This window comes from Motacilla alba, chromosome 1A (genome assembly GCF_015832195.1).
Source record: "Motacilla alba alba isolate MOTALB_02 chromosome 1A, Motacilla_alba_V1.0_pri, whole genome shotgun sequence".
NCBI classification, from domain to species: Eukaryota; Metazoa; Chordata; class Aves; order Passeriformes; family Motacillidae; genus Motacilla; species Motacilla alba.
Window position 1 is genome coordinate 39832173 of NC_052031.1, and position 12094 is coordinate 39844266.

Consider the following 12094-nt stretch of genomic DNA (forward strand, 5'->3'; position numbering starts at 1 on the left):
TGAAGAACTGGAAGTTTTACTTACATCTTCGTTCTCTCGAATGAATGTTTCAGTAGCATATCCACCTACCAGAGTTTCACTCTGCTAATCCCGGGCTTTCATTAGTAAAAGTACCTTACTGTTAACATTTTATGGCTGGTGTGCTTTAACATGGACTTAAAGATTAGGGATACTGTTTTGCTTCATTTATTAGAAGGGAATTGGAATACTAGTTGGTTAAGCTTATTTCAAAGATTGCTCTCCAAAGAAAATAGGAATTCAGCCCAAATAGATATGAACTATTTTGTTTGGTAGATTTACTTGGAGAATTTTCAGATTCAAATATGAGTTTGTCCTGCTGCATATAAGGCATACTCTGCTGTAGTACCCAAAAGAAAAAGAAAAATATTTTAAAAAATGTAAGCAATTAGCTTTTGTCACATTTTTTCCCTTTAGAAGGGACTTCCATTAACAGTTCAACCACTGATTTATAATTCTGAAGACAAATTAATTTCTTGTGGTCCAAATTGTTCTCGAACTATGTTTTCTTCTTATGTTTTCTTCTCTCTTCTTATTTATTTATTTATTTATTTATTTATTTATTTATTTATTTATTTTCATGTGTGGGAAGGCTTCTTTTGTAAATCATCTGTTTCTGGGCACAATAAGCTCAAAGCATTGTACTGCATCAAAGTGTGGTACACAGTAGAGGGTGGATGTAACTAAAGAAGCAAACCTTATACTGTGAATGCAAGAAGGTACCATAATGTTTTTACAAGTTTTGCAGATCTGAATAATTAGGATATAGGAGACTGAGTAAATAATCTGCCAACTCTCCTAAGCTGAAATGTATCCACAGAGAAAACAAAAAGCTAAGAAAGCTGTCTTTCATCACTTTTTGTATTGAAATTATTCCTTCTGTGAATGTCTTTGTTGTGCCGGGTTCGCAATGCTTGCACAGACTTTTCTAGCTCTGGTTAAGGAAATTTTTCACATAAGCACACAGCAAGTATGTGAGCAGCAGGGAATGAATGTGGAAAGGGGGAAAGAAAAAAGAGAAAATCCCGTACCATGACAGGATATAATTTGCTCATGGTTTTATTTATTTATTTATTTATCATATTTTTTTTATTTTGTTTTTCCTGATGAGGCTGGTGGTTAGTGGTGGCATGGTGGAGTTTTGGTTGAGAGACTTTACTTGACAAAGTAAGACAAAAAGAGAAGGATGGGATGCTGAAATGTATAATCACTAGGCTTTAGGAGACTTTTTCCAAATATAAAGTTATGTACGCGCAGAGACTAGATGGTTGAATTCCTTAAAAATGTTGTTGCAAAAATTGACACATTTTACAGATTAGGTGTGAAAAAGCATTAAAACGAGCAAAACTAAGGCTGAGTACCTTCCAAATTCTTTTTTTCACCTTCTTCAAAGGAAAACTCATTTTTATAGAGTTCAACTGTATGTTACATGTTTTGTTTTGGAACTACTGTACTTCAGTTAAAGCTTCATTAATGCTAAGTTATTAATTCTTTTCAGTTTATACTTGGTTTACCAATAATGATAATTTAATTTGTAAAATGTGAGTCACCTGATTTTAGCCATCTTCTATATTTATTTAATGTGAGAGGTAAGTATCATATACAAAATTTTGAAAAAGCAACCTGTTGTGATTCTTTTAGTGTTAGTGAAATACATTATAAAATACCAGTCCATTAAGGAACACATATATATGTAATGGTTTTAAAGCAAATACAATGTAAAATTCTAAAGCTGAAAAAATGTTATCATATATGTATACAAAAATTTATTATTTTCTGTGATTTTGGGATATGCTTCTAGAACAAATTTTGGGATATTCTTTGGGAATGTTTTTAATTGGTAGACACTATTTTATTTCAATTTGTTTTGAGGAAGAAAAGATCATGGTACTTGTATAGGCAGAAAGGCGTGTTCTCAAATGGTAGGCTTCTTGGCGTTTGGCAGTATTGTTTCTTGATGTCTGAGTTTTATTTTGTCATTCTCAATTTTCTTGAATCTGTATTCCAAAAAGATTGTTATTACTTGTGATATTTATTGCAATTTTTCCACACTGACTGTATTTTAAAGATACTGAAATACAGAACAGATCAGCAAATAACTAAACATTGAATCGGAGACATTGGTTTGTTGCTTGGTTTATTAATTTGGGGTTTGGGGTTGTTTGTTGGTTTTTTGGGTTGTTTTTTTTTTTGTGCTTCCTTTTCCTGACTATCCTGTCTGAGGTGTATTACATTAGTTATTTCCTGTGGGCTGATGTTCACACACTCCATTGCAGGTCAGTTCCTCCTAGAAGAATCTCGCCTGATAGAAGCAGCTGAAATGGCAAAAAAAGCCGCTGAACTTGATAATACGGAATTTGATGTTGTTTTCAATGCAGCCCACATGCTCAGGTTAGTGCTTGTACATCTGCCTCACTTGATTTTCCTCTGCTTTTGGAGGACAAAAGTCTTTATAGCCTTTGCTTATGCAGGATTCTTTTTAAAGCCCAGCACCTCTTTTGAATAATGCAATATTATTGCTAATAAGATAAAAATAAGTGGAATTAAATTGTTGCAGCATTTAGCACTTTGCATTTCTTAAATTCTGTTTATTATATCATAATTTCCTACCTTCAAAACTTGTGTTGTTCACAAGCAGGTAATGCGTTTTGCTTGCATATGAGAACAAGTCTTTCTTTTGTAAAGAACCTTCTGTAAGATTTCCTTTCACTTGATTTTTAAAATTTTAATGTGCATATCAACTGAAAAGATTTCTCATCTGGATGTAAATAGCAAATATTGAAAATTTCTGATAATATCAGTAGGAAACATTATGATAATTAGAAATCTAAATATTCCCAGGCTGATCATTACTTTGAGATGCATAGGAGCACTTAGTGATATTCTCAGAATCTATGATGTAAAATGTAGTCTTATATTTAATTATCTTCTGTCTGAATAGAACACAGCTTTGGACTTCTGTTTAAGCTTTTAAAGCTGTCAGACCTGGTTATTCAGTAACATTAAGCTTCTGTCTGTGAGTTTAACATTATCATTAAACTCACATTACTGTAATAGGTATCCTCCATGCTTATTTCTGGGATAACTATCTAATTATTGTCTATTGTCCACTTAACAGCTATAAGGATACTTGATTTCCTTTAGATGGTATCTAAGCATAGAAAATGCATGAAAAAGGAAATCAAGAAATATACTTAATTAGCATAAAGCGGTTCTTTAGATAATTTCTCTGCTGAAGATATCTTACTAGGCTCCTTTATATTTTTGCATTTTAAATAAGAAATGAAAGAAAAAAGAAAATAATATAAAAGAGAAGGTAGAATCAAAAGTTATTTTTAAAAAATAACTTACTGTTCATAGATTAGAAAGGAAACCAAGACAAATGGCTCATTGGTAAACAACAGTTTGACCTGGAAGAGATGTATGAGCTATTTTAGGGATCCTTCCCTTCCCCAGGATTATTTTGTGAATGATATCTCTCAAGACAGAATTCAGTAATTTGAAACATTTAGATTAATGTTACAAATTCAGAGACAGAACAATAGCAAGTTAGGCATGACAGCTGAATTTAGAAATGTATAGAGGGGTCAGATTCTTGATTTTACAGAGTGTGTTGTAGAAGATGGTTTAGTGGTATGATTGTGTGTATTACAAAATGTGGTGGTGTAAATCAATACTATTTTGGAAATAGGTTTAATAAATCTGCTTTCTCTGTGAGCACTGAGTGTAGTGTTCGAGGTCTTTGAAGCACATATATTTCCATCTGGATCTGAGTGTTTTTTCACTTTCAAAGTAATAGCTGTGCTGCTTTGCTGTACACCAGCCATGGTAACCCTACTTGATCTGGTTGGGAGTGTACTGTTTTTGGGAGGCCTTGACAAGTGATGAGCTCAGTGATTCTAAGCTGAATTCTCAATTTTTAACTGCAAAGCCAAAACCTTCAAAACCAAAGAAAATGCACTAAACTGAAACACTTAAAAAAAATAGGCCTGCTTTAGTTTAGCTAGAATCTCTTGTGCTCCTTTGGGATACCCAGTTGATCTAATTTTTCACTTAATACTCATCTCTCTTTATGGAAGGTCATAATGTCTTCGTAATACTCTCTGAGAGTATGAAGTTGTCTGTAGGATTTAGAAAGAGTCAGGGTGGCAAAGCTGCATTCAGTGCTGACAAGTATTTGCTCAAAACCCCATGTCTTAGCATCTGACTGATTTTTTGCTAAAAGTTATGATTTTGTTGTCCGTCCTTGTTCACTGCTGTACTTAGCAATTAATTCAAATATATTGCTTCTGTAATACTTGTTGGACAAGGGCAATACATATTCATTCATTGTAACAGAGCAGCTACAAATCCACCAGGAGTCTGGCTCTTCAGAGGCAGATGATTTTTTTAGGATCTTTAGAACAATGGAGGGCTGAGGTGATTCCAAGAGGAAAACAGATACCAAGACAGAAAGGAGGATGGAAAGAAGGGAGTACTCCAACTGGCACAGAGTGACACTGCTAGAAACGGAATGCTAAAGACAGTCATAAATGAAAGGCTGACATAATTTCAAATAGGTGACCAACTGCTCTTTAGGTACCCTAGAGAGCTATAAAAACTGACTGGTAAGTGAGTAAGAATTTTGAATGAACTGCACAGCTGTGAGATAGAAAATACATTATAGAAGTTCACAGAGCATGAAAATGAAATGACTCTTGTGAGAGACATGGGATAAATTTTAAAGACGTGTCATGGAATAAGAGACAGAAATTGATATTAATGTGGATGATGCAAGGTTTTCAAAATTACTGCACGATAATAACAGAAGCTTAGATTTTTATATAGATTCTGATATTTTATTTTTTGGACCAAATATTTTGCACAGTGATATATTTTTGAATTAAGAAGGAATCATCTTTCCCTCCTCTTCTACTGCTGTTTCCACCATTAGCCTAATGAGTGTCACAAGGCTCAGAAATATTAAGACATTTCTTGGTTTACAGCTGTTTTGGATAAAAAATAAACATACTATTCTCTCAAAATGCAATTTATTTTTCTAGTCTAGTGCTAAAATATTTTCCTTTTTTTTTTAAATCTCCCTACTTGGTGAGAAAAAAAATTAAAATGCAACCTAAATAAAAATGAACAACTTCTGAAAATTTAGAGCTGGAGTGCTACGAGTTAAATTTCTTTTTCTTAAATTTGCAATAGAATTGTTAACTAGATCCAAATGCAGTAGCTGTATTTATAGATAGCCTGTTCTCAGTTTAGCAATCACAAGAAGAATGTCTGCTCTTCCAATCAGATATTCCAACATTACTGATTTCCTCTCTTTGTGCCTGAATCTGAAGTAAAAAAAAATTAATTACTTAGTTCTGTTTGCATTATTGAGAGACCTCCCCTTTCCTAATTACATTATAGTTATTAATTTTTTTTCCCTAAATGACTTCTGTAGCAACCCATTAATGCAATGCAAGATGATTCAAGTCATCTGTAATAGGGGTGAGATGTGCGATGAATGCAATTAATTTCTTTGCAACAGTCTGGTAACTTTTAACTTGCATAATACTTGTCTGTAAAATTCATTTTCTCAACAAACTTGTTTTCCAGACAGCTTTCTTCAAGGGTCATGCAGCCATTTGGGTGGTTCTTAAAGCAGTATCTGGTCATGTGTTTTACGTTAGTAGTATTTGCAGGGCCCTTGCTTGGAGGAGTTTGAAGTCTCCTAGCCGAGCAGCGTGTGTGTGACACTGTTTGGTGGCTGTAGCTTCCGTGGCCAAGCCCTGTGTTTACAAGGGCTACAGTTCACTTTGCTCTCCTGCACCAGGTGAGCTGCCTGCAGCAAGGCAACTCATGGGCAGCAAGGCGCCATGTGGGCAAGGGAATGATCATTTCTAGAATGAAGGATGGCAGTGTGGTGGTACCGCCATAGTAATTAGAAACAGGAAAAGAATTTGACCTTGCCTCCACAGGAAAACAGATTTAGGAAAAAGACCTCTTTGCTTAAAAACACATTTTGTAGGAAAAATTTATTTTTCCAGGCTTTTGTAAGAGGGTTGTTCGGGAAAATCTCATGTGACATGACGTTACAGGATGTTTATTGGCTGTTGAAAACAGAAGCCTAAATTAGAGCAGTACTACATGACATGGTCTTTATTTTTCAGTGATTCTCTGCAAGAGTATTTTGTCTGTCCAGAATACACTGACCAAACATGGAGTGTAATTGCTGATACAGTATCATAGGCACAATGTAACCCTATGTTATTGTCTGAACAGGTCATATTAATCCTATATTTACTATCTATGTGCTTAAATATATAAGTATGTATGGGAAAGCATATAGTCTATACAGATTTTTAAAAAAGAACAATTGTGGATGAATGGTTAATTGCAACACAGCAGTTGATTATAAAACCTGATAATTTTGTTGTTACACAAAAAAGGTCCATTAAGAAAGCCATTCAGCATTTTAAAACAGGAATTCCTGAAGAAAATTTTTTGTAGGTGTGCTGACATCTATGATTTTACTGTAAAAATCAACAGCCTTGTACCAAGCAGCAGGCATGTTAAAACTAACCCTTTCTCACTCACATGGATCTAAATCACTCAGCATTGCTGGTGTTTTTCTCTTACAACAGTATTTTTTCCAGTGAACAGTGTAAAAATCAAAATGAATGTAAACTGATTATAGCTGGGTGTCAGGAGAATCTAAGAGTGATGTGTCATCAAGCACATTTTTAGGTGTCACTGTTAGTCAGCTGGAGCTATGTATGGGGAATTGTTTGGTCTGGAAACTCAGGTTAAGAGATATGAGAGAATAAAAAGTGGAAACATTTTTTTCCTTAAAAAAAGACTGGATGCTAGTTGTTAGTGGGGAATATCAGATATGTTTTCAAGGGCAGTTCTCATAAAAAGATTTAGGGTAGAGGTTAAAATATAGCTCATAACTATGAAAAAGACTCTTTGGAACCTCCCTTTGCTCACTTTCCTCCCTCTCTGATTTTTTATCAACATTTTATCTAATATTTTATTCTAATTTGAGTTATGTTACTTTTAATAGTGTCCTTCCATTATTTGACATTGATCCAGAGCTCTTTACTGTTCAGTGGCATAGGGTTACTGCAATTTCCTACCTCTGTGTCTTTAATTTTTCTCAAGGGAAAGCTGTTTCAGGGCTTAACATAATTAATTTCTAGCTTAGATTTACAGTGAAAATAGGAACCAGAATTCTGCAGCATCTTAGCTAAAGGAACTGTTGCTGAATGCCCCAAAAATGGAACTAGCATTTTTCTGACCAGGTTACTGTGTTGTGCATTCATTTCTATAAACTGTTTTTAATAGGGAACTATATATTCAAACTGATTTCCATTTGGCAATTAATCATCCTTGTTCCAAGATGTACATGTGGCAGGAAAGCAAGCTGTGTATTTCCACTGGCCTAAAGGGGGAACAGGATTTTAATGTGCTCCACCCTCACATGCCAGCAACTCTTTTTGGAGGTGAAGTGTTGCATTTGTATTTGCCTCCTGGGAAAGGCACCTTGTTTATTGTATGTTATTTCACCACTTCAAAAGTGATTTGTGTCCTGACAATTTTGTGCAAACAAGGAAAAAAAAAAAACAAAAAGCTCTGTAACATGTTTCATTTTACAGTGCCTTTCTGTAAATCCTGAAATTCCTAAGTATGAGATTTTTTTTTTTTTTGCAATCGTTTCAAGTGCTACTGATGCCCAGCAGGAGTGATTCAGAAGCAGGTTGAATGAATATTTTTAGACATTCAATCATTTCTAACCACTGCAACCGCTGAGTCAGTGGAACACGTGCAAAGTAATTTAAAACAGTTAACAGGTATAAACCAGGTTCTATTTAGCAAATTGTTAGTCATGAAGTGGTTTCAGCTTGCACAGGAATTATGTGGGAAACTTCAAAGGGATTATCCTTTCTCCTCCCAAGACCAATAGCTGTGAAAATATGTTGTTTGTGATTAATTGCCTATCTGTGTATTATGTGGCTAATGTTTAAAATCTGGGTGGATAGAAACAAAATTAGAACAATTCATGTAAAGGCTCATGTAATGAACAAGGTAAAACAAGTGCTCAGTTGATTGATACTTCTTGAACTGGGAACTGTTTGCAAAAGAGGAAAAGAAGGAAAAAAAACCCCCAGTAGCTCACTCTACAGTCTTACCCTTGTTTTCTAATGTTTCCATTTTGTATCACAGAAATACAGCTGTAATTACATAATATGCTGCAGATCTCCTGTCCTAAGTCTCCTGTGAAAGGACTTAACACTATGATTCATAGGAAAATAGCAAATAACTTTAGCAGAAGATAAGTAGCCCATCTGAGAGTCCTGCTTGGTTGTTCTTACAGATGTGCCATCTTTCCCTTGACATGTATGTGATCAACTGATATTCATTGGATTAGTGGCCAAAATGAATAGTCAAGGGGAAATTAAGAAGGTGGAGACAAAAGGAGAAGAGAGGAATTTGAGAGAAGTGATAAAAAGGGCCTGTTGAGAGAAAAATGTGTTTGGATTTCTTTGGCAACATACTGCATTTTTTGTTTGAAGACATTAAACTAAAAATTCTGGAGAAGAAATAAAAACTCAACTATGAGGAGCATGTAGATGCTGACAGTGGTAGTAAGGAGAAGTTTTGAGCTAATACTGCTTCAGGTACCCAGAAACTCATCCTATTCTCTTGGAATATGAGATTACATTTAAATGCCTGCTCAGAATTATGTGAGTAAATATTGAAATTAGAACTCTTTTCTGAATTAATTCCCTCAATCATGGAAACCTGGTTTTTAGAAAACTTTATGTTCCCTGACTTTTTTCCTTTTTTTACAGGAATTATAGTGGTTTTGGGGGGGCACAAAGTGAGAAGCTACATTATGTTATAATATACAGTTTCAGAATTTAGGTATGTCTGATAACAAAAAATGAGCTACATTTTCTTCTGGTGAAGATTGGTATGTCTCTGGTTTTGCCTGTGATGACTGTTCAGCCTTCTGTATTTCTTTTCATTATGTACTAATATCATTGCAGAACTAAAAAGAAAATGAAGTAAGCCAAGAGAATTTGTGCTAATGGACATTCTGAACTATAAGAAAACTTCTAGATTTACATATTTTGTGCATTTGTTTGGGTAATATCCTTAAACATCAGGGAGTAGTTGCAGTGCTATTGCAATTGCATTCCTTAGTTTTTAGCTATGCTTCTTTAGGTATGGTTTCATTTTAACACAAGAAAAATGAGTTGTAACTGTGTTGTTCTTTTCCATCCTGATAGACAAGCCAGTCTTAATGAAGAGGCTGAAAAGTATTATGAAATGGCAGCAGGATTAAGACCTAATGTAAGTACCTTCTTAATGATATCCATTACATAAGTTGATGAACGTGCTATGGTACTGAACCCTTGGTGTTGAGGAGAACTTCTTGCTGAAGTATTTGTTCTCTCAGCCTATGTTATATATGTTCTTTTAGTAGTTAATTATTGCATAGTCAGATGAAGCTGTTCATTTGTCAAAACAATCACTGCACTTTTTGCCTCAGTGAAGCAGTCTAGCCACCGGGTTAGCCGTAAGTCTTGGCTAACATACTTGGAAATGACTTTTAGTTTTATCTTTATCTATGTTTAAGCATGTTAAATTTGGAAAGCTTTTCCAGTTCCATCTCTTCACTAGTAAAAGAGAATGAAAGGCTATCCTGTAAGCCACATTTTAAGGAATTTTTAATAATACATGTATGCATTTTCATCTGTCATGAACTTCTGGCAAACGTTGTTCAGCAAACGTAAAGATGTTTATCTCTGATGTAGTTGTATATTGGCAAAGAAATACTTATTGTTTGAGCAGATATATATAGCAGTAAGTGACATGCCTTTTAAGAAGGGAAGCTCATTTCCAATTTTCATTGCATCAGGAATTACAGAAATAAAATATTTTTTACTTAATGTTACATTTCTTTTTTATTACCTTCACATTTTGATGAAAAAATCATGAATATAAATGGGGCAGAATCTTTTTTAGATCCATAACACTTTGTCTATGCAATAAATCAAATCTAGGAATATTTCTGTAACAGAAGTCCATAGTGCCAAATTTGAAGATGCAAGTCAGCAAATGCAGTTAAAAAAACCCCAAAAACCCAAGTTTGGAAAAAAAAAAAGACTTAAAAGAGTTTTCAGAGCTAAGAATCAAAAGCAACAACAACATATAATTAAAAAACCCATAATAACTTATGCATATGAAATTATAGATTTTCATACTGTCTCTTAAGAACTCTCAAAAAACTACTTATTTCATTACTTCATACTTGGTGAAATAACAATAAAGACTTTGTGATTCATAATGCTTGCATAATGCAAGACTCTTTAGCCTTTTTTTCTGAGAGGATACTTTAATGTTGAAAGTATTCCCTCAGCTGTCTGCAAATTGGTACAATTTTTCTTTTCTGTGCTTCATTGTATGCTCAAAATGCTTCTCAGAAACTAAGAAATAAGTTAATTGTGTATAACCCTATATAAATATGGTTATGTTTGTGTGAGATTTCTCAGAGAGCTTTGGCGTGACTGACAGCAAGCTCATAGCAATAGTACTCTAAAGGTTAGGTATTTCTGATTACTGGTAACAAGCTTTACATATTATGACCAAAGTATCCTTTTTGACTAATAAGGTTATCAAAACACTTTATTGTAGAAACTTTCTTCTAACTTTGATTAGTGTAAGTAAAAATCTAATAGGTACTGGTGTTCAGCTTTCTTTGAAAGATGATTATACTTTAATATTCTAGGTGATAGTTTCATTTTCTAGCTAAGCACGGTGTGCACATGGTTTACAACTTTTTAAGAACATTTAATTGGTGCAGAGTGGGAAACTTGCATCCATTTTCACAGCCATTATCAACGTTCTGATGACTTTACAGGGGTATGTCTCAAAAATGTAAACAAACCCACAAGTAGTCATACATAATTTTCTTATTGTTATTAACTCTCAGATTTGCCATACTAGTTTCAGACTGGGAGGAAGAGAAGCTATTTGAGGAGGCTTACTCAGTAGTAAGCAGTTTAATGCATACATGGTAAGACAGAGGCTCCCAGTCTTTCCAAAGGAAAATGGAATGGCAATGATTGAAGGACTGTGTACTTAATGGCTGCATCTGTGCCAATAAATTAAATGTGCCCAGAAATATCTTCTAGTGCTGATTGAACCATCTGCGTTGAGTGTATCCAGGTATTGTCCTAGAGACTGCAGTGGCCCAGGACAGAGCTGTGTAGAAACATACTCACAGCCTGAAAATGCCCACAGTGGATTTGGGTATTTTGTATGTGGCCTGTGTATCCTCTCCCTGTCTTATGAATATGAAGGATCAGCAAAATTATGTAAGTCAAGATGATAGCGGAGATGATATCAAAATGATAATGAAATATCCTTAAACAGAATCGGTGCTTGAAGCATCTTTGGTTGTTTTTTTTTTATCCATCATTAATGGTCTAGAAACGTTTCTTGACGGAAAATTCAAACTACTACATGTATTCATGTAATGTACTATACAGATTCCTACCATTCCATGTATGAAAACACATTCCTATATGTATGCTTTTGTGCATCTGTTTAGCTGCTAGTAGGTCTGTCCCCAAAATGGCTCCCAGTGAGAATACTGTGACACCGTTGAAGTCTCATTCTGTGCAGTGGATCAACCTTGTTACTAGTACAATTAAGTGCTCAAAGGGTCTGTTTAACAAGAGTCTTCCTTCTGGTGGTTTAAACAGTACTGTTTGGTATGAGTGAATTATGGAACAGCATCCCAAGTTAACTGGCACTCTGCTTTTTTTCAGTATGACTTTTTTCCTTTGGTTCCCCAGCCACTTGGCCAGATCCCAGGATGAAGATTTATTTCTTTGTTATCAATTTCCTTCTTTTACTGTGCCAAGACAATTAAATTATCACTTATTCTTTAGAACAACTTTAGACCAATGCCTGGCTCCTGAGAGATTTTCATCTAGCATAGCCTGAAACAAAACTCAGATTTCCACCCTCTTGCATCTGTTCCTTTACAAATATAAGATACTGTATAATATCTCTAATATCGCTA

General features: G+C 34.6%; 1 protein-coding gene across 3 annotated transcripts in view; it reads left to right on the forward strand.

Annotated features, from left to right (window-relative positions):
• Positions 1–12094, forward strand: part of TMTC2 (transmembrane O-mannosyltransferase targeting cadherins 2) — a 234865-nt gene that overhangs the window by 202552 nt on the left and 20219 nt on the right. For all 3 annotated transcript variants that reach the window (XM_038155053.1, XM_038155051.1, XM_038155052.1), the window contains 2 exons: positions 2295–2409; positions 9291–9354. In XM_038155053.1, the coding sequence (XP_038010981.1) occupies positions 2295–2409; positions 9291–9354 (179 nt within the window). The remainder of the gene's footprint in view (positions 1–2294; positions 2410–9290; positions 9355–12094) is intronic.